General features: G+C 35.7%; 1 protein-coding gene across 1 annotated transcript in view; it reads right to left on the reverse strand.

Moving 5' to 3' along the window:
• The window catches only part of LOC114028008 (KAT8 regulatory NSL complex subunit 1-like), a 172,114-nt gene that overhangs the window by 73,126 nt on the left and 74,952 nt on the right, over nucleotides 1-24,036 (reverse strand). The window contains exon 4 of the mRNA XM_027842175.1: nucleotides 11,257-11,415. Within this exon, the coding sequence (XP_027697976.1) occupies nucleotides 11,257-11,415 (159 nt within the window). The remainder of the gene's footprint in view (nucleotides 1-11,256; nucleotides 11,416-24,036) is intronic.

Consider the following 24,036-nt stretch of genomic DNA (forward strand, 5'->3'; position numbering starts at 1 on the left):
AAAGTGGGGAATGAGAGGGAGAAGACATTTGCTTGACTCACTTCAGGTTCAATCAATCAATGATAATGTTTCAAAATTGTATTTTACCTAGTTTTCTTTTGACATGATTCCCTTCCCCCTCTTAATAAGCATTTATTTTCTTTCCTTACTTCTCTCTGCCTCAAGTAAACAAAAGAAAATCAAATATGCGTAACAAAATAAAGCAAATTCCCTTAATGATTATGTTCAAAATTGTGTCTCATTCTGAATTTTAAGTCCATAAATTTTCCACCAGAAAAGATGTGGTTCATCCTCGGTTCTCTGGAATTATAGTTTGTTGTTGTATTGCTCAAAGTTCTAAAGACTTTCATAGTTGTATTCTACTATAATATTGTTGTGATAGTATAAATTGTTCTACTTAACTTCACTCTGCATAGGTTTAAGGAGATCTTCCCAGTTTCCTCCAAAACCATTCATCACATTTTATAGCGCAGTAACATTCCATTACATTTATATGACATAATTTGTTTAGCCATTTTCCAACAGTGAGTACTACTTGTAAGTTCCGGTTTTTTGCTACTACAACACAGAGCTGCTATAAACATTTATAAACTAGGATTTATTAAGTGTCTCCTTTGTGTCAGGCATCATACTAGGCACTGGGGATACAAAGACAAAGGCCAGACCTCTTCTATGCACCTTGATCCCATCTCCTCCAATCTGCTTCAGCATATTTACCACTATTATCATCCCCACTTCCTATCAATCTCTCCTTATCTACTACTGCCTTTCCTTGTCCTGGTTTCTCTTATCCCTAACACACCTTCACCTGAATACTACTATCCTTCCATCCTAACTTCCCCATTTCTGCTAAATTCCACTTCCTCTCCTCTCACTACTACATAAACTCTGAAATCTAGCCTATTCCTCAATCTTCATCGTCTTGACCTCTCTGCAAACCTTGACATTGCCGATTATCTTCTCCTCCTCGGTACTCCTCTCCAGGTTTTCATTACACTTCTCTCCTTGTTCTCCTATTTGTCAGGTTTCTTTTCAGTCTCCTATGCTGGTTCTTTATCCAGCTCATATCCACTAACAGTGCATGCACCCCAAGGACGAATCCAGGGCCCTTTTCTTTTTTTGCTCTATACAAAGAATTCCACACACTACAGGCTCTTTGGCCAAATTCTGCCTGTTGCCGGTTTTTAGGCAGTCTAACAGAGCTAAGAATGGTCTTTACATGTCAAAATAAAGTGTTATTGTATTTAAAAACCACTTAACTCCCTGACCATACAAAAACAAGTTGGGGCTGAATTTGGCCTGAAAGTCATGTTTTGCCACTCCTGCTCTAATTCATTTGGGAATGTCATTAGCTCCCATTGGATTCTGTTATCTCTATGAAGATGATTCCTACACATCTACATATCTAGCCCTAGTATTTCTCCTGAATTCCAGTCCTGTCTCCCCTTTCCTTCTCTCTCCACAACAAGTCTGGAAAAAAAGAGTACAGACAGGAAACTTACTAGGTAATGCCATGAAATATATTTCAGAAGATCCTCCTTGCAAATGCATGAACCACTTTTATGCGGAACATCTCTTACAATGAAGATACAGAGTTGAAAAAAAGATCCTCTGTAGTAGGATACTACACAACAAACACACTGTGGTTTGCTTGAGAATGGGATGGGAAACTTTTGCTGGCTATTTGCTAAAACATGACATTGGCTTCATGTACCAGATCGCCTGTGTGGATGGTATTCATAACAAACAGAAAATGAATCAAAATAATTAGTTGGTGGTCTTTGCTGATTATAAAGCCAATAAGGAGATTACATGATATGGCTGAGGGATAAGTCACAGGGAGAGTATCACTGAACTGAAAGAGGTCATCTAGGAAAGCAGTTGCCTACTAGATATCTCAAAGCAGATGTCTGTCAGCACTTCAAATTCAACAGATCCAAAACAGAACTCATTATCTTTCCCCTCCCAAACTTCTCTGTTTCTTCTGAACTTTCTTTCCTATTCCTGTTGAAAGTCATCACCACCCTCCTAATCACATAGGTTTGGAATCTTGGCCTCATTCTTACTTACCTTTAATCTAAATTAGTCACTAAATCTCCACCTTTTTCCACCTAAGTTTCCACCTTTACAATACAGTCAGCACATGCTCCTTTTTCTCCACTTACATAGTGACTACTCTAGGTCCTCATCTTTGGCCTGGACTATAAAAATGGACTTTTAATTGATTTCCCTGACTTAAGTCTCACCCCACTCCAATCTATCTTCTTTTCAGCTCCCACACAGATTTTCCTAAAGTAAAGGTTTAACTATACCAATCTTCTACTAAATAAATTTTACTAGAGTTTTTGTGAGGATTAAATGAGTTATTTGTAAAAGGCATTGTCACAGTGCATGCGTATTGAAGGATAGACCCAGAGAAGAGACTGCATGGCAAATGGGGGGAAGGGGGGGAAGATGATCATAGGGAGGGCAGAGGGGAGAATCAGATTGAATGATCTGGGACAAAGGGAAATTTCTACCATAAGGCAAAGCTTCTATGCACAAGGCAATAAATGAACTTGTTTAAAGAATAGGAAACTTCAATTTGTTACTCTAGAAGCTTTAATTCCACGAGTTTCACAAAAAAGACTAAAGAAGGAATAAATAAGTATAAAGACCATGAATCAAAGACTAAAAGTTGAAAATAGAAAGAGAAGAGATTAATGAAGAGGAAATAGTAAAAGAAATCTCTTTTAGAAAATGAAAAAGAGTGGAAAGGGAGGAAAAAAAACCCCTAGGAAACAAAAAAAAGTGAAGTGAAGGAGAGGACTGGGGATTTTTAACTAACAACTAAACTGGGGGGGAGGAGAAGAAGGGAAGAATTAGATAACTAAATAAAAAGGGGGAAAGGGGACTTGATAATTTAAGTAAAATTCTAAAACCAGGGAAAGGAATGATATGGGAGTGAAGGGGTTGAGGGTGAGGAAGATGAGACTGTGGAAAGGACCACCAAAAAAAAAAAAAAATTAAAAGCCAATGTTGCAAAATCACAAAAAGCAAGCCTGGCTTCAAAGAGCTATGAGTAGATACTCCCATACTAATCTGCAGTGATTGGAAGTCTATGAGTACCGTACATTACACATATTTTCAGACTTTGATATGATACGTTTTGCTGTTTGGTTTTTTTTGGTCTCTTTTTTACCTCTTCTTTTAAAAATGATTATTTGTTATATATAATGTCTCAGGGAGGGAGATTGGGGTAAATTATGTTGATGTAAAAAAAAAAAAAAGCCATCAATAAAGACTTATTTTTTAAAGGAAAGAATTTAAGTGGCAGCTCTTCTGTGCCACTCCACCCTCTCCCTTTTTTAAAAGTAACTTAGTTCTCTCAGTACCTGTTTGTATTTCCTAGTTCTGTTCTCTCTAGTCACTGACCTGGGGATGTCCTTGACGTTCACCACTATGCTTAATCCTACCTGGCTTTGTTGATTCTGTGCTAAGCCTGCCGATCTTGTTCTTGAGTCTTGGCTGCTGTTCCAGCTTTGGTCTTGTTCATGCTGATTCTAGCACTTCATTTATCCCATTTCACCTTCTTTCTGATGCATCCATCTTTATGGACTTTGGACTACCCTATTCCTGCTGGTGCTGCTAATGTACTTTGTAGTAACCGAGCTCTGCCGTTGGTCTGAGCTGTGTGTACTAAAAATTCAACCAAGGTCAGGAAAAATTCTAATTTTTTTGGTTAATCATATGGCAACTTAATAACCTCTATCATTCTTTTACAAAGAAGCTTAGCTGTCCTTCCCAAATTCCATTAATCTTTAATAAATTGTGGCAATTAGAACAAGACTCAAGAGAAGGGGAAAGTCAAAGCTCATTTTTTAAAATTAAAAATTAATGAAATTTCAAAAGAACATGGTATTATTTTCTCTCTTATGCAACTGTATGGGTAGTGGTGCTACCCTTAACAGCTAATCTTATAGGGGCTTTGATGAACCCATAATTTCATTAATATGTATATTTCTGGTATAGTTGCATTTTCTCATTCAGCAAAGTTCTTGCTCATGTCCTTGCATAAATACTCTGAAGAGATTCTAACCAAGCACTATAAGCTTTTCTCAAAGTCTTTTGATGTCAGTGATATCATCGGTAATGTTTATTAGTAACTTCTGCTTTGATTATTACTGCCATTATCTTTACATAGGAATATGCCAAGGCTAAAACAATCTGGGACACAATCAACTGCTCTATAATTGAGAGAAGTTCTAATTCTCCATAGCACCCCATGAATCCTCACACTCTATTTTCTGTGCCAATGCACAGGTTGTCCCTTATGCCTGAAATGCTTTCTGTCCCACATTCATCTTTTGGAATTCCCAGTTCCCTTCAAAAACCCTTTTAAAAGCTACTTCCTCCAAGAAGCATTTCTTGATTATCCAGTTGATAATGCCTCCTTCATCGTGTATTTATTTTAAAAACATCCTACATTTACTACTAGTGAACATGGTAGATCCCCTAATGTCCCACTTTTGTTTTTTGTATCAACAGTGTCTCACAGTGCCTTGTACAAAACAGGTTCTTAATAAATACTTCTTGGCCGACTTGGTGAAAGAAAGAGAGCTAATAAATGTTGGAGGAGGTATCTGAAAACAAAACTTACTGACTCCAAGCTCACTGATTCTGCCTGATGCCTTTATCATGGTGTATTTTTCTTTAGGATTTGTAATTTTATTTCATTTTTTACAAACTATAACTCCAGGGAACTGTGGGAAGATGGAAGCTAGCAGGTACCTAGAGGAACCTAAACACTCCACAAACGCCTGAGTAAACCTCTAAAATTGTTCCAAAAGAAATAATAGTAAAGAAAACCAAAAAGAATCAGCCATAAACTTCCCCGTATAGACAAGGCCTTCATAAAATGACAGCTAGAATTTTGCTGAAGCAATGAGAACAGATGAGCCAGGGCAGGTGGAAGACGAAGAATGCAAGCAGCCAGGTAAGCCTGGATACCCCTGTATGACAGGAGACAGGGCCAGATCAACATCTCAGGAGACTACACCCAACCACTTAACAACCCAAAATCCAAGAAGCGCTAGCTTAAAACATAGCAGGAGACAAGGTCAGACAACTCCTAAAAAAGGTAGGCAATAATCTAAGTCATCATACTCAGGAACAGGCAGGGCCTGCCTAAATAATTCAAGAGTATGGAAGGGCGCAGAGACTAACCCAAGTACAAACCCCTCATCTAGAAACTGAGGCTGCAGATATACACAGATGTTAGAAAACGTTGAACATCGTGAAGAAACAGCCTGGACCGATCAAAGTCCAAAGGGTAACCCCAGAAGAATAGAATAACTGCACAACCAGTCCAAGTAAAGTCTAAGAGAAAAGAATATTCCTGAACACATGGAAGAAATGAAACAAGAGAAACAAAATGTAAAGTTACTAGAAACAATAGCTAAGGAGCAAAGAATGGGGAAAGAACAGCTTTGAATAGACTATAGTAAACTTTATCTAAGAATTGAGCTCCTTGAAAATTAAAATGGGCCAAAAAAAGATACCACCATAAATAATATGAAAACATCAAAATATTGGAAAAACATAAGAAAATATAAGGTACTATTAAAAAAATTCACCTAAAAACATGTCAAGGGGAGATATTTAAGAATCAACAGATTACAGAAAGATCACCAAATTTAAAAAATGTAAATACCATACTGTAAGAAATCATGAGTGAAAACTGCCCAGATTCCTCAGAACCAAATGGCAAAGTGATAATAAAAAGAAATAACTGTTTCTACTGGTCATTTCCTATAAGAAATCTTAAAATGAAAACTTTTAGGAACTTACAGAGTAAAGAGAAAATATTACAAAGAAATCAAAAAGAGCTAGAGTCAGGATCACATATGATTTAGCAGCCTCCACTACAAAGGAGAAGAGAGCCTGAAATAAGACATTCCAAAATGAAAGAGTTCAGAGTTTATTATAACCAAATCTAAACCTACACAGAAAAACTGAAAATACTCTGACAAGAGGAAAAAATGAATCTTTAATATGATAAAAAACTTCAAAGTATTCTTTTAAATTAAAAAAAAATAGATGCATTTATATAATCTGTCCCACTGCTCATCCATTTAATAAAAAGAAAAGAAAATTAACAGAACTCTTAAGTATAAACATGTACAGTATATCAAAACAAATTCCCATACTGACCATGCCTGAAAACGTGACTCATGGTTTATCATTAAGACAATCACAGTTCGATAGTCTTTCAAAGTTGTTTAGATACTATAATGTTATCATTCTAGTAATTTTTCCCTAGTTCTGCTTACTTCAGAAGTTTTCCAAGTTTTCTGAGAAACTGTAGATTTCATCATTTATGTCATAAAATATTCCATTATATTCATATCACAATTTGTTCAGTCATTTCCCAATTGATGGGCATCCCATTAATTTTAAATTCTTTGCCATTCCAAAAGAGCTGCTACAAATATTTTTGTATATGTAGGTCCTTTCCCTCTTTCTTTATTTCTTTGGGGGCAAAGGTATAATAGTAGAATAGCTAAGTAAAGGGGTATACACCTTTTTAGGCTTAGTATCAAATTATGTCACAGAATGGCTGGACTAATTTGCAGCTACAGTACACTAATGTGTCTTCTCTCCAACATATGAGGAAACTGGGATTGGAAGAAGTGACTTGTCCAGGGTCCCATAGCGAGAAAGTGTCTGAGGCAGAATCTAAAATTGGTTTTCCTGACTCCAAGTTCAGTACTCTTATCCACTATACCTCCTAGATGTCATATGAACTGCATGTTTTTTCAAGCTCTTTAAAATTCTTTTGGTAGTTTAACTGACACAGCAATGAATAAGTAAACTAATTCAGATAATGTCATTTTTATTATTTTGGCTCAACCTACCCAAGAGCAAGTAATGTTTCTCCAATTATTTAGGTCTATTTGTATTTCTGTCAAGTGTTTTAGAATTGAAGCCATCTATTTCCTGTGTGCATTTTGATAGACACAATTAAAAATATTTATACTTCTGTATCAACTATGAACAGAATTTCTCTTTCTAGTTCTTCCTGCTGGGTTTTGCTGGTAATATATAGGAATGCTAATGATTTATGTGAATTTGTTTTCTATCACATAACCGTTGATTTTATTTTGAAATAATTTCTGGTTGACTCTTTTTCATTGTTTTCATTAAGCAAATCAAAAACATTATCTACAAAAAGTCATCATTTTGTTTCCTTTCTACCTGTACTTATTTCGATTTGAAGTGTGGCTGATGAAAAGGCCAGAACTGAGTAGAAAATGTAAAATACAAAAAGAGAAACAGAGAAAAGTAAATTAATCTGATCAGCTAGAAGGATTAACTGATGAATTGGTCACATATTATTGGGGGAGAAGAAAGAATATCCTCTAAAAACCCTAACATTCTGAAGAGTTACTGAAAAAGTTAAATACGCCAGGTAGAGGATCAAGAAGTGGTTTTGTTCTGCTTTGATGGTCTTAGAAAAAGAAAATGGGAAGCAAATGGGTTGGAGGAAAAGAAGAGGAAAGGGAGGGAGGAACTCTTACACACTGGGGGAACATAAGAAAAAGAGTGTATCAAGATGAAGACAGAAGAAATGGGCACCGAATAAACCTTACACACAATTTGAAGAGTACAAAAGAATTTTGAACACGTAAGTGTGCATATTTACACACAAAGAATGTGATGGAGAATTTGGAACTATGCCCAAAGGGCAACCAAACTGTGCATACCCTTTGATCCAGCAACATACCACCACCTGGTCTTATCCCAAAGATATTATAAAAAAGGGAAAAGGATCTACATGTACAAAAATATTTATAGTAGCTCTTTTTGTTGTGGCAAAGAATTGGAAATTGAGGGGATGTCTATCAATTGGGGAATGGCTGAAGAAGTTGCGGTGTATGAATATACTGGAATACTATTGTGCTAAAAAAAATTGATGAGCAGGCAGATTTCAGAAAAACCTGGAAAGACTTACATGAACTGATACTAAGTGAAGTAAGCAGAACCAGGACAACATTGTACACAGCAACACCATATGATGATTACCTATGATAAACTTAGTTCTTCTGAGGAATACAATGACCAAGACAATTCCAAAACACTCATAATAGAAAATGCTAACCAGATCCACAGAAAGAACTATGGCGTCTGAATGCATATTGAAGCATTCTATTTTCACTTTTTTGTTGTTTTTTCTTTCTCATGGTTTTTCTCTTTTGTTTTGATTCTTCTTTTAAAACATGATTAATGTGGAAATATGTTTAACATGATTGCATATGCATAACCTATATCACACTGCTTGCTGTCTTGAGGAGGGCTGAGTGGAGGGAGGGAGGGAGAAAAATTTGGAAGTCAATTTTACAACATCAATGTTGAAAACTATCTTTACAGGTAATTGGGGAAAAAATAAAATACTATTAAGAAAAAAAAAAGAATGTGATACAGAAATACATTAAACAACAGGGAAATACGCAGGCACAGGGAGTTAGGTGGGTAAAATAAATGAGGCGGTAACCATAAGCAAAACAAGGGGTGGTTTCAGAGAAACATGTAAAATGTTGTAGTGTGAAGTGAGAAGAACTGTGAGGACAAATGATACAATAACAACATTATAAAGAAAAAACAATTTTTTGAAACATTTAAGAAATCTAATTGAATGCAATGTCCAGCTAAAATTTCAAAATACTGAAAATGAAGTATTCTTTCTACCTCTTGAGAGTTGATGGGCCCAAGATGTAGTCAAACATAGCCAGTGCGGCAATTTTTGTTACAAGGTCTTTATTTTTCTTTTTTCTCAATGAGGGTTTAGGGAAAGGAGAGGATAGCACATTAATAAAGGAGAAAGAAAAGGTCACTAAGACGCATTTTTTTTTAAACGCAGAAAAGGAATTTCAGAAACAATAATGGACAAGTAGTAAGGCTTTGAAAGTCAGAAGTTGAATGTATTATATTTTAAAACAAAAATCAAGCCATATTTAAGTACTCATCTGAGATTTCATGTACAATCTATTTTTTTCCTGTTCTACTATGTATGTGGAAATGATTATTTTATTTGGGCTTCAGAATAAAAACAAATTATGACTCCCAGATGAAGAGAAAATAAGGGTACACAGACATCAATAAGACTCCTAGGGTGGATAACTAATCCCATTGGATATAAAGTATGGTCTTTTTGTTATGAAGCTGGCTAGATATCAATTTGGACTCACTCATTAACCAGTCAAGAAAGCTTAGTCCCAGGAGAGAGTTCCAAAACTTAGTGGATCAAGTCCCCTAGAATATGGTCTCTGGAGAGCAAAGGGTCCCAGAAGGTAAAATAGTGGGGTAAATGGCAAGTAAACTAGATGGGTTGTGAAGCATGAAAGTCTCACCACTGCTACATATTGATTTTTTTTGTGACCCTGTGCAAGTCACTTAACCTCAACCAGTGCCCCTAATAAACTTTAAAATACCACATAAGTATCAGTTAATGTTAGAATAATGGGCTTTGAACACTTTTCACTCCAACTCTGTTATAATATAACCCCTTTGGGATATGGATACAAGTCATTAATATAACTATGCATTTTATTTTGTATTTCATTTTTACATAATGAATACATAATTAGAAATTAACAACTATTTACTCCAAATGCTAGAAAAGAAAAAAAAAAACTAGTTGTTACTATCAAATCTCAGATAGCTAGGTGGTGAAGTGGGTAAGAACACCAGACTTGGAGTCAGAAAATCTGAGCTCAGGGGCAGCTAGATGGTGCAGTGGATAGAGCACCAGCCCTGAAGTCAGGAGGACCTGAGTTCAAATCCAGGCTCAGACCATACACTTGACACTTACTAGCTGTGTGACCCTGGGCAGTCACTTAACCCCAATTGCCTTTAAAAAAAAAATAAATAAAAAAAAATAAACACACACACACACGATCTGAGTTCAAATTTCATTTCAGACCCTTACCAGATGTGTGACCCTGGGCAAACAACTTAATCTCTTTCCAGCCCCAGTTTTCCCATCTATAAAATGGAGATAATAATAGCACTACCTCACAGAGTTTTTGTGTGGATCCAATGAGATAATATCTGTACAGCATTTTGCAAATATTTAAGTTCTATATAAGTTAGCTAATATAATGATAATGATGATGATAATTCATCCAAAATTCTATTCTATACTCTACTACAAGGATACTCCCAATTGGAACAATTCCCTTCTTTTTATGGTTTAGTTTTCACTATCTTGGTGATAGCTGCCAAATACTTAAAGGTGGATTATTCAATATCACTACTATAAAATGCATTGTACAATTTACTTCACATGCATTACTATCAATACTCTCCAATAAATTCCACGAGATTGACACACACACATGAAATAATATGCCACAGAGGAACCAGAGGTCAAAAGGCTCTAAATAAGCATTGGTAATAAAACAGCAGAGTCTCAGAGTTTTGTTTTTTTTTTAAATAAGAATAAGTCTTTTAACAGGTTACACACTTCTACAAAAGGCATGGACAGAGTCTTCTGATAATATACCTACCATAGAGCCCCAAGACCTAGAATGAAACTTTGTCTTTGGTATATATAGGTTAAATAAATATTTGTGAAAACAAATAGAATAAGATAGAAATGATATTACCTGTTAATCCAAAACAAAATGAGTATTATGACTCAACAAGGACTGGAACCAATAAATTAATCCACAGATAGAGTAGACCACAGATTTTTCTGTTTCCACAATAGAGGAGAGGAAGCAATTACTATACTAAACTAATACCAAGTACAAAAAAGTATCTCAGTTCTGTCACTTCAGCAATACAACTTCCTTGGTGTAAAATCAATCGATATAACACAATGAAAAATTAAGCCTGTGACTTAGGCCTTTGAAACTGATGGTACAGATTTTTTCTAGAAGATAACACCCTGGCTTGATATAATGGAAGTTTCAAATATTTTCCCAATTTTTTGCCTACCTGTATTGTTTATTTATTGAAACCAGATAAGCTGGTTTAATGTTTTTCTCGGCAAGTTTCACTTTCTAAATCTTAAGAGATTAGTATAGTGTAAATTAACTTAAGAGACGATAAGTGAATGAAGATAACAATGTGTAAAGAGCTCCTCTGTTAATTCCTTATCTCAATTTACAGAAATTTACATCTAGGGACCAACTACTTAAAAATATTTATTCTCTTTTTGAAGATGAAAAAAAGTCTGATCGTAAAGAGAGAAATTCTTCCTTTGTAACTAACCTGTTTATCCACATTATGAGGTTCAAGAGAAGGACTACATGGAGCAGAATCAATTCTCCAATTCCCCTTGGAGTTTTCCACCTTCAAGGAATCAATCATTCTGCACTGCTGTTTTATCAAATCTTCAGGCTGTTGGGCTTCACCAAGAACAACTGGACCCTGGGAAAGAAAGTTACCAAAGATTTTCAGAATAAACTAAAGTTAAAAAAAAAACACCAGGAAAAACAGACACAGAATGAAAATACCATCATGATACATTTATATAACTTTTTTTTTTTTTAACCAGGCCCTTTGCAATTTAATCTCTCTCACAAACTGGGACCCACTGGTCAATCTGTCACTTAGTCTGCTATTTATGGAGCATTCAATTTTTCCAACTGTACAAGAAAAGTGATTCTCAACTATATGAAATTAGAATAAAGAAAATTAATAAATTATTATGCAAAGAGAAAGAACAAGGCAGACACTATGTACATTCTCTTACTTAAACTGACCAGCTGAAATACATGACTGTCCCTGGCAGTCCTAAAAAGTTCCCTTCTGTCCTAAATACAAACTGCTTGAAAATTTTCTTCCTGCCTGTCCCAGTATTACTTCGGACCTGGAAAACCCCATTAATTTTGTTCCTCACTTTTCACTTTATCCTAGTCCTAATACAAGGCAATTAAATAGTAGTAAAGGGCTGGTGGCAGAGGGAGTCGAAAAAAATCATTATAAGGGTAGTCTTCACATTAGAGTTCAGATTATTTCTTCGTAATTTCTAATGGCTGATTCTACCTGGTTTTTTCCTTCTAGAATTACACTGAGGGCTTCCACGTGACTATCTTTCAAAATTATTTGAAGACCAACAAGGCTGTCCTTCCAAGTCTTGTCTTCATTAGGCCTAAAATCTCATTTTTTAAAAGTCAATTCCATGAAATGAATTTTGAGTGTCTTACCATTATAGTTTCCCTCACTCTAGTTTAGCAATGTGCTCTTAAAATGTGGCATCAAGAGCCGAACATGATATTCCAGATGTTGTCTAGCATTAATCCTGACACCTCTTTTCTGTATATTATATAGCTCTTAGCCAATCAAAACTCTTTGGTCTTTTCCATACAAACTACATTTATACAATTAGGGACCTCTCGTCACATATAAAAATACACATATATAAAAATCCCTTGTTTTTTTAACCTAAGCACAAGAATATATTTCTCTCTAATAAATTTCATCGTTAGTTGTAGATCATATTGTGACTGTGAAGTTCATTCATTGTGGACTGCAAAGTTGTTCTTGAATTTTGAGCATGTCACCCACTATGTTAATTATCCTTACCAGTAATGTGTCAATTTCTTCCTATGTATTTATCCAAATAAATGGAAAAAAAAAAGTGAATAAGACACGGGAAAGGACAGACTCTACAAACTTTCCAGGGGAAGGGCCATAGGCACCCAAAGCTCATAAGTTTGTCTAGCATAATTTAAGAGACCATTAATCAGATGCTACTTCTATTTGAAAAAAAATTCCCAATTTATCACTGTTCTTCTGACCCCATTGCTGATTCACTGATACTTAGAAGACTTTATTTGTAGAAAGATTTTTTCCTGGTTTCCCCTAATTCTGCCTTGAAATCTCCTTCAACTTGTTACGAAATTATTTGACTCCAGAAATGATTTTTGAATGGGGAATTCATAAGTGGTTTCCCACCATCTTGCTGTTCAGGGTTTCCACTCCTGAAGAAATCTGTCCCACAGCTCTACTTGAACAATGTTCATACAGTCTCAGTTTTTATACTTTGTTGCTAATGCTGCTTTAATAACTTTAATAAAGAAGAAACACCAGAGGGAAGAGAATCATCAGCTGAGATTTATAGGAATTCTGCCCTAGTGGAAGATTAATTCAAGAATAACTTGTGATTGTAAGGATATATTTATATAGAACATGTATTACTATTTTTCACACATGTATTTAAAGTTTATTTACTTTTAAAGGAAAGGAAGAATACCAATCTACTATTACAAGTTATTCAAAAGGTATTACAACGAAGGGGGGGAAGAAATCAAACAACTACGGGTGTTCTGAGTTCCACCTCTGAAAAACCCATAAACATTAGAAATGAATTTTGTTGTTTACCCCTTTATTAACTATGATATCTCATCAATGACCTCTTATGGGAAGCCAAGAAAAAGATACAACAATTTAAAACTTTTCCTCTTCCCACTAAGGTATACAATTACTCTAAAAGCTCTTTAATTTTTTTAAATTTAATTTGACTTTTTACAATTATTTTCTCTTTCCTTCAAGGCAACCAGGTAGCACAGTGGCTAACAATGCTGATTCTTGAAGTCAGGAAGACCTGAGTTCAAATTCAGCCTCAGACACTTCCTAGCTGTGTGATCCAAGGCAAGTCACTTAACCTGTTTGCCTCAGGTTCCTCATCCATAAAAAGCACCGACCTCCCAGTATTGTTGTGAGGATCAAATGAGACAGGAAGTATAAAGCACTTAGCATAGTGCCTGGCACACAGTATGTAGCATATAAATGTTAGTTATTATTATCATTATTATTATTATCCTTTATCTCCCTCCTCCAGAAAAAAAAAAGACAATAAATTTGCATAGACAAAGACAAAAGAAATTCCCACATTGGCTTTATCTAAAAATGTTACATCTTATTCTCAATCTTTGATCTATCACCTCTCTGTCAGGAGGTAAGTTTATCAATGGACCTCTGAAATAGTCACTGCACTGAACAGAGTTCTTAAGTCTTTCAAAGTCATGTGTATTTATGATGCTGCTGTTAGTGTATAAATTTTCTCCTGGTTCTGCTCACTTTATTTTGAATCCATTCATTTGGGTCTCCCAGGATTCTCTGAAACTGTCCCTTTCTTCATTTCTTGCAATGCATTAGGATTCCCTTAATTCATATGCCATAATTTGTCAAGTCACTCTCTAACTAATGTGCTTTCCATTTTTCCTTTAGTTTCCTGTTCTCTGTCAACACAAAAAGATCTGGCAGAAGTATTTTTGTATACATAGGTCCTTCTCTTCTCTTTGATCTCTTGAGGGTCTCATGCTAGTAGCTGTACAGTTGGATTAGAATTTGCATCGATTAATAACTATTGGGAACATAGTTCCAAATTGCCTTCCAGAACGGCTGGACCAATTCAAAGCTCCATCAACAGCAGAGTCATGTGTTCCATTTCCTGTAGTCCCTACAATAATTGTTATTTCCTTTTCTGTCATCTTTGGCCATCAGATTTGACATAGAACACCAGTTACTTTTTAAATTTTACATTTCTTAGTGATTTGGAGCATTTTTTAATATGGTTACTGGTAGTTTAGATTCCTTCTATTGAGCACTGCCTATTTAAATCTTTTGAACATTTGTCAAATGAGGAATGGATCCTAGAAAATTCTTATTGCTCAACTCTTGCCACTTCCACAAGACAGAGAGAAACAAAGTTTGGAAACAAAGATCATGCTGGCCCTTTGGTATTATTGCTAGGAGGCCCTGTTCCAGGCATGAAGCCTTAAACAGCTCTATACTTCCTCTCAAGCCAGGCCTGCAAAATGGACCTTTGTTATTTTTTTAGGGTTGTGACTTCTTTTATCAGACATACTCATGGTCAATCAGATGTTTAGCACACAATCTGTTTTTTATTCCCAAACAAGCTAAATGAATTTGGGATTATACTACTCTGCTTCGTTGCATTTTACTGGATATTCAAGGAATAGCCCAAAGTATAATGTTTGTCCCTAATAATTGGTGCTGGCAAATAAGTGAAGTGAATCATATTTTCCTGTTTAACAAGATTCTTTTAAGAAACAATTACTCAGTTATCGAGTGCCTCTACCGTAAAACACTGTGCTCACAGGTACTGCGGGGTAAACAAAAAGGAATGACAGTGCCTGTGTCCTAAAGGTACTTAAAAACTATCTGGGAAGTTGAGATCTATATAAAAATATACTCTCTCTCACTTCCTCATATATTCTCTCTATCTTTCTCTCATTCTCACACACACACACACACACGATAGAATGTGACAAGTCCCATACAAATGCAACCTTTTCCATGCCATCTGGTAGAGAGCAAAAGTGTGCAATTATCAAATGAGCAAGAGCAACTTAAGACAGGGCTATTACCCGGTTCACCTGGGTATCATCATTTCAACTGTGAAACTACTTCTGGCTCCTCTACCTTCAAAGAGAGATACATACAGAGACTCCTGGGAGTCAAACCTGTTTACGTCAGAGTACAAAGAAGAAAAAAAAAGATGCAGAGGAGGACAAATGCGTGCACACAGAAACAAAAGCATCTACTGTATAAATACTGGAACAGGAGAAAGGAAGAGAAAGCCAGTTACACCAAACTAGGTGGGACAGAAGTCCCTAGAATACTCAGAAAACGCCATCTATAGGCAGAATCCTCTCTGGTAAAATTCCCACAAAACCTGCAAGGATAACAAGATAGTCAACGATAGCAGCATGTAACTTGATGAGTTTTGTAGCTATGACCACTCAGTGGTTTTCACACGAAGAGACGTTATCAATTAACTGACTACAGCTGTGAATTTGATGCTCAAGCAACATTCCTGGGCTTTGTTAGAACTGAAATGTTAGGATTGCTAGAAATAAACAAACAAACAAAATACTAGGGGTATTTAGCAGACAAGAGAAATTTTATAGTTGGAGGTCAGGACAGCATTTGAAGATTGTAAGTGCAAGTTAAGTGCAAGAGATTAATAAATTTGGATATAAAGAGTAGTTATAAAGATGTCAGAAAGCAAAACTTTCTAGAAGTCTATTAAAATCATCATTAAAATGGATTAGTCTTATTTCTTCCAACTTAAGATGGTAAGGAGAAAAATATCTTTTTGATTAAAATCAACCCAATTGTGACTATTCTTCAGTCAGGAAAGGCAGGGGAAATCTTTCACTATAGATAATAAGATCATACTCAAAAACATTATAAAGACATTAAAGCCAAGATTACTGAGAAAGCCATGTACAACAGATGGCTCCACCTCCTCTCCTCTCTCTTCTTAACCCTACAATCTGGTTTCTCACCTCATCATTCCACCAAAGCTACAAATTATCTCTTAACTGCCAAATTCAATGACTTTTTCTTAATCCACATTTTCCTTGGCCTCTCTGCAGCCTTTGACACTGTTAACCATCCTCTCCTCCTTGTATATGCTTCTATGTTTTTGAGACACCGTTCTCACCTAGCTCTTCTAATTATCTGACCACTGCTTCTTGGTCTCCTTTGCTGGATTCTCATCTAGGTCACACCCTCTTAACTGTGGGTTAACTACAAGACTCTGTTCTGGGCCTTTTTCTCTTCTCTCTCTATTCTACTTCACATGGTAATTTTATAATTTCCATGCATTTAATTATTATCTCTATGTCATGATTCTCAAATCTACCTACTCTTCCCTAATCTGTCTGCTGACTTCTATCTAGCTCCTACCTTTAACTGACTTTCAGATATCTTGAACTAGATGTTCAGCCAACATTTTACTCAACATATCCAAAACAGAACTCATTATCTTTCCCTCTACACTTCCCTATTACTGTTGAGGATAATCCAAACCTCTCAGTCCCCCAAGGCTGGCAACCAAAGTGTCATCCATGACTCCTCACTCTCTCTCACTTCCCAAATTTAATCTTTTTGCTTAGGCTGTTGACTCTATGTTTGCAACATCTCTCCCATACGACTCCTCTCCTCTGACACTGCTATCACAATGGTACAGATCCTCATCACCTCAGGTGGGGACTATGTAGCACACTGCTTGTTAGTTGGCCTGTCACAAGTCATTCCCCACTCTAGTCCATTCTTCTTTATGTATTTAAATAAATACATATATTATATGTACAATATAATACATGAATATTATATGTATATATATATATGCATATGTGTATATATATATATATACACACACACAAATAAATAAAACTAAACGTTACCCTCTGCTTATTTGCTGTTTCATAAATTTAAGTGCAGTACTTTATTATCTTCACTCTTAAAGAAGACAGTACTGATCATTAAACAGTAATAGAAATGCATGGTAACATAGCCGATTTCTAATTAAATTTCATTATCAAAAATAATATACATATCCAATAAACATACTACTACAGAGAATGTAAAAATTAGACTTTGGATAAAAAACAAGAGAACCACGTGGCTTCATTTTATAGAGCAGAGCTATTTATTCACAGCAGAACACCTTTCTCCATCATATTCCATCCCTTGTCCTTATGCAGAATCCCTATAGAAGCTAAAATGGAATTCATTCTTATAAATTGACCAGCTTGACAAAAAAGGAAAAACTATTGTAAAAGACCAGATTTTTGGAAAGCCACCAAAAAAACACACCTCTTTTAGATGTATTTGTCAATGGATTTGTTGAAATGACCAAAATAGGTCTTTCAGTTAAAATTTGAAGGAGGCAGAGAATAGTCACATAAAACCATTAAAAACAGATACTATCAAAAGCAAATATAATAGAAATAATCATTTTAATTTAAGATGTATGCAGTAATTAGGAAGAAAAACCTTTTAAAAAATCCAACATCAGATTAGGCATCTACTGAACTTTGACAGTATGAAGAGCTAACATACAATTAGGGATTTTAAGTTAAAGGAAAAACTGATAACTTCTCTCATAGCAGGAACTATGTTGCCTTTTGGTGGCTTTAGGTGTTTGCAGAGCAAGATTCAGACACAGAAAAGCCTCTAGGTATCAGTAACAACTGAGGGATACCTTGAATTTCCAGGAAGCTTGCCTCATATGTATTTCCCTACATAACTGTTTTAGAAAAAGCCAGCTGAAATGTGAATGTATTATATTTACATTTCTTCTCCAGTGGATGTCTTGTGTGTCATTGTTATGCTGGGTATCATTTCTAGCAGTAAGGGGTTAGGGGAGTCAGTTTTCCAATAGTTTGGGCCTATTATCAACCATTCTGAGATCACTTTGACTATAATTCAAATAATATTAAATCTATAGGATGATCCTGTCCCATCACTTTTAGACATGTTTAAAGAACAGTTACTTCCCACAAAAGTAACCGAATGCAGAAGGAATGAACAAAAAAGGGAAGCTGAAATTTCAAAGAACATTTTCAATTATGTAAAAGTAAAAAGATTTTGCAAAGGCTAAATTAATGCAGCCAGAATAATAAGAAGACACCCAAGGTTTCTTGCCTTTTAGTTTTCATTCAAGTTACTGGAGTCACTGGGTAGGTAGTTTGATTCTCTCTTCCTTCTCTTTGTATCAGTTTATCTGTCTTATATTTCTCATAATTCTTCAAATTCATTGTTACTAAAAGTGTAAAAATATTCCATTATATTCATGTACTACAACTTTGCTTAGCTTTTCTCCAACTGATGGGCATTTTCCATTGTTTCCAGTTTTTTGCTACTACAAAAAAAGCAGCATCATTTATAATAGCAAAAAGCTGCAAGCACATCATGAGTGTCCAATCATTAGGAAACACATAAACAATCTGTGGTATATAAATGCAATAAAAAATTATTGTGTTGTAAGTAGCAAGTAATGTGAAGAACTGTGATAGACATAGTAAGACATAAACAAAAATGATACATACAGAGAGAAGGAAAAGAGAACTAAAAGAATAACTTAAACAATGATTACAATAACTTACGTAAACTGGACAACAATGGGTCCCAATCATTAAATTTAAAGCCCATATCCTTTTATTAAAAAATAAACATACTAAAAAAAACAAACTAACCAATATTGTTAAGTCACAATCACTATATTGGGAGTGTGAGTTGAATTATTTTTTGTTTAAAGGGGAAAGTTTATATAAGGGGTTCGTTCAAAATTTACTAATGTACCAAAATAAAATGTATTAATAATAATGATATATGAGAAAGAGAAGTCTACATATAGATGGGTAAATATATTTTCAAAGAACTGGTAAGAAAAAGAAAAAAAAGAAAAAACTGGTAAGACTAGAATACAGCAATTGAGTTTAATTCATGAAACTTACTGGATAGAAAAGGGTTAGGAGGAAAAAAGCATGAAAATATATGGTTGTTTAAAAATTTTAATAAGTTTATTTTTATTCTGAATCATACAACCATCAAAGAAAATGGGGCCCATGGAATTCCATATTAACAGAATAGAAAAAAGAGCACTATATCGTAAGTTGCTGATCTCTATTGTATACAGCTTGCTTTTCTTTTTAATTATGAAATAAATTCAACATGTAACTTTCAAAAATGTCCTTGTCTGATTCTTTCTGGCCTTCCTTCTCTTTTCTATGCATTTTTTTTAAAGTGCTTCAATGATCCCACTCTTTCTTTGCTTTTTTCTCTGTTTTTGAGTGATAGCCTCTATCCCCAGCCCCATTCTCGGTCCACTCATCATGGAATGCTTGTGATCACTAACTTTTTGTTTCAGTTATGACAACTCAAATTCTGAAGTGTTAGAACACACGTTATTGGTAGCAGTATCTACAATGATGAAATCACAAATCCTTTAAGTATGGGACAGTGACATGAATACAGACATAAACAAACACATTGGACGGGCACATGTATGTTCCTCTCCAACTCAACTTCCTTCCAACTGAAATTTTATCCTATTTTGTCTAGTCCAAACCCCTATACTTCTATAGCACTTTATCTAGAGCACACATCTTTCTTCTTTAAGTATCTACTCCATGCTACTGTACTATAAACTCTTTGAAAGCTAGGGCCATATTTCTGATTTTTTTAATCCCAACAGCTAGCATACTATGTTGCACATGACAGGCACTTAATAACTATTTGTTTATGTAACACTGAGAGATTATATAGCAAAAGTGAACAAATGAATAATATAGTTGATGCTTTCCTAACTGAGATGTCAAAATTCATATAGAAGCAAAACTGACTACTTGTGGGAAACTTCACCTCCATAGACAAAGATGGAAGTCTCATTCTGACAAAAACAAAGCATTTAGTAAGTTCCTGTAGTACTTTGCATTCCACGTCTCAGAAGACAAAAAAAGAAAATGGGGAACTGCTACGTGGTACTTAATCCTGACTTCCCTAACTCATGAAGTTTCAACAACACAATCATAAATGATCCTGATGTCAAGTATGTGACAAAAAGTTGATGTAAAGGAATAGCAAATTTCTTTCCAAATATTATTTTATTAAAATTTCTGCAGAGTTCTTAAAAAAGTAAAACAGCAACATTTCTTCAACAAATATTACTATATGTAAAGCACTGTGCTAGGCACAGTACTGATAAAGAAAAAATAGGACAGGGCCTTTGGCTTTTTAATAAGCCAACAATCTGAAAGGTGACATAAGACATGAAAAAAATACCTCTAAGAAAAAAGAGAATAATATAGGTACAAAGTGCTCTGAGTACACCAAAGAAAATGTCTGAGTTGGCTGAGTGTGGGGGAGGTGGGGTGGTGGGTTTAGGAAAGATATCATAGATGAGGTGCCTTCAGTTCCTTCGGTATTTCACCAAAATTTAAGATCAGTTGCTAGAAAGAAATTGTGACTCTAAAAAGACATAACACGTGGAAAAATTAAGCTACTCACATATAATTTTAAGTAGCCATTCAGCAATACAACTTTTGAAAAGAATCATTCATAAGGCAACCAAATAAAAACTCATTAAGATGTTATTCAACTGCTTATGAAACAAAATAAACCTTTTAAAAATAGAAATGTAGAAAAAAATTCCTCTCATTTAATTCTCCATAAGATTGTTTAAGCAAAAAATCCTTTAAAAGAGATTGTTTGCTTTCCCAGAATCACAAAATATTTTTCTGTGAATAAAACCTTCCAAAACTGATGTAGTGAAAAGAACAATGATGAAGTTCAAAAGACCTTGATTATAGCTCTAAGTATGCCAGCAGTAATGTCACTAAACTAATTTTCTAGACCTTAGCTCCCTCAACCATAAAATGGAAGGGCTTGACATGATCTTCAGGTTCTTTTTCTAGCTCAAAATTCTAATTCTATTTACACACCAATAAAATCAAACTTTTACTCACATGTATATGTATACATACATATAAAATGTGTATATATGTATATGTGTGTGTATGTATATAGATATAGATATATTTAAATAGATATAAATATAGATATATGAAAACATCAAGGTTGTGAGCCTGGGTGACTGGGGAAATGGTGGCCCCTTCAACAGTAAAAGGGAAGTTCAGATGTGGGGGAAGTTTTGTGGTAAAGATGAGTTGCGTTTTTTTTTTTTGTTTGTTTTGTTTTGGTCAGGCAGTTGGGGTTAAGTGACTAGCCCAGAGTCACACCGCTAGTAAGTGTTATGTGTCTGAGACTGGATTTGAACTTAGGTCCTCCTGACTCCAGCGACAGTGCTCTACCTACTGTGCCTCCTAAAGATGAGTTCTGTTTTGGATGGAACTCTTCTTCTCACCCTCTCTTCATCTTCTAGAAGTCGGTGAGACTTAGCTCCCTCCACATGACATTGCAACATCATTGCCATCCTTTCCAGACCTCACTCCCTCAACTCATTGGCGAGGGAGGGGAAATTGGAAGACTTGTTGCTTCCCAATCATCATTTCCAAACTCTTTCTCAACTGTGATCAGCACTCTATGGACCTCTGAGGTTCACTCTTATCAAGTGATAAATCAAAATATATCACTCAAACTGGATCCAGATCTGTATCTACCCACCCTCAGAGTATTCTCCCTCTCTCCTCAATGAGTTCAGTGTTAGACTCACAATTCCCCTTCTTGATCCCAACTTTCACACTAGGGATCTTCAACAACAGTCCACCTTAGCTAAACACAGGGAGAGTCACAGTCACATCTTTGATCTTGTCATTAACAAGCATTCCACTTCTCTCATTAAGAACTCTAAAATTAATTTATCTGATAATAATTTCCTATATTTCCATTTTTCTCTATGCCTTACTTCTCCCTAAACTTACTCTTTTTCTTCCATGGGACCACCAACCTTCCAGCCTTCAATAACTTCCCAGGCCCACTGCACCCTTCTCTGTCAGTATTTTTCTACCTTCCAAAGTTAACTAGCTTAAAATTATTTTCTACACTTGAATCACTTGTCCTATCACATGGTTATTCCCAGTTAGGTCCTCTGTTCACATGTATTACAAAAGGAAGCCTGAGGAAGCCAGATAACTGCTGACTGGATCCAATACAAATTTCTCTTATCTTACCTCAATTTGTCCTTCACAATAGCTAAGAAGTTCTTTTATTTTTCTACAGTTGACATTCTAGCTCACCACAAAAGCTTTTACATACCCAAAGCCCTCCAACATTAGCCCCTACACCAACCCTCCCAGCTGAGGATCTTTTATGGTTCAGTTGTTTTTCCAGTCGTGTCCAATTCTTGGTGACCTCATTTGGGGTTTTTTTTGGCAAAGATAATGGAATGGTTTGCCATTTCTTTCTCCAGCTCATTTTACAGATAAGGAAAGTAAACTGAGGAAAATAAGGTTAAATTACTTGCCCAGAGTCACACACCTAGTAAGTGTCTAAGGCAAGATTTGAACTCCGGAAGAAGACTTTCTGACTCCAGGCCCAGGACTCTCTCCACTGCACCACCTAGCTGGCCTGGATTTTATTAATACTTCTTCAAGAAAATTGAGGCTATTTGCCATGAATTCAATTTTCATAATCTCAGAACTACTGAACATTATCTTCCACCACGTATTCTTCCTTTATTCAAGACTCTGACAAATAGGAGGTCTATCTTTTTGCCAACGTCAATTCCTCTAAATGTGCACATCACTCCATACCCTATCATCTTCTCCAGCAGACTGACCCCTCTATAAAACCTTCTTTATACAATCTTCAATCTCTCCCATTTTACTGGTTTCTTTCCTGTAGCCTACAAATATGCCCATGACTCCCCCCGCATCCTGAAAAAATCCTCACCAAAGCCTACCTTTTCCTTAAGTTACTGTCCTATAGCAATAATATATAAAGTATCAGACTTGGATCTAGGAAGATGTGGGTTCAAATGTTGCCTTAGACACTGACTAGCTATGAGTCTAGGCAAGTCACTCACCTCTTTGTGCCTTGTTTTCTCAACTCTAAAATGAGAAGGCAGGCCTCTCTATGGCCTCTAAGGTCCCTTATAGCTCAAAACCACATATCTGGATTTTAGCAATTAATCAGTCAGCAAGCATGTATTAAGGGCTTACTATGTTTCAGACAATGTGCTAAACATATAAAGACAGACAAAAACATCCTCTGTCTTCAATCTCACATTCTCAAAGGGAAAAACAGTAAATAACTATATACACACAAAATGAAAATGGAGGGAAGGCAATAGAGTAGCCAGGAAGCCTAGGAAAGGTCTTCAGCAGAGGGTGAGACGGAAGCTTAATCTTCAATGAAACCATGGGAGCTAAGAAGTAACTGGGAGGAGAACACTGCAAGCACAGGGGGCAGCCTGCATCAAGGTATAGAGTAAGAGACAGAGAACTGGGTACAAGTAACAGCAGAAACGCTAGTATGGCCAGACTGTTGTAAAATTTACGTAGAGGAATAAGACTGAAAACGTAGTAAGGGGCCAGATTATGAAAGATTTTAAAAGTCAGAGGATTTTATATGTTATCCTGGAGGTAACAGAAAGCCACTGGAGTTTGCTGGGAAGAGGGTGTGGTATGGTCAGACCTGGGCTTCTAGAAAATTACCTTGGCACTGGAATGGAGGATAGACTGGAATGGGGAAAAACTGCAACAAGGAGAACATTTTTTTTTTTTTGGTGAGGGCAGTTGGGGTTAAGTGACTTGCCCAGAGTCACAC

The sequence above is a fragment of the Vombatus ursinus genome, unplaced genomic scaffold (assembly GCF_900497805.2).
Source record: "Vombatus ursinus unplaced genomic scaffold, bare-nosed wombat genome assembly UNPS02014867.1, whole genome shotgun sequence".
Lineage (NCBI taxonomy): Eukaryota > Metazoa > Chordata > Mammalia > Diprotodontia > Vombatidae > Vombatus > Vombatus ursinus.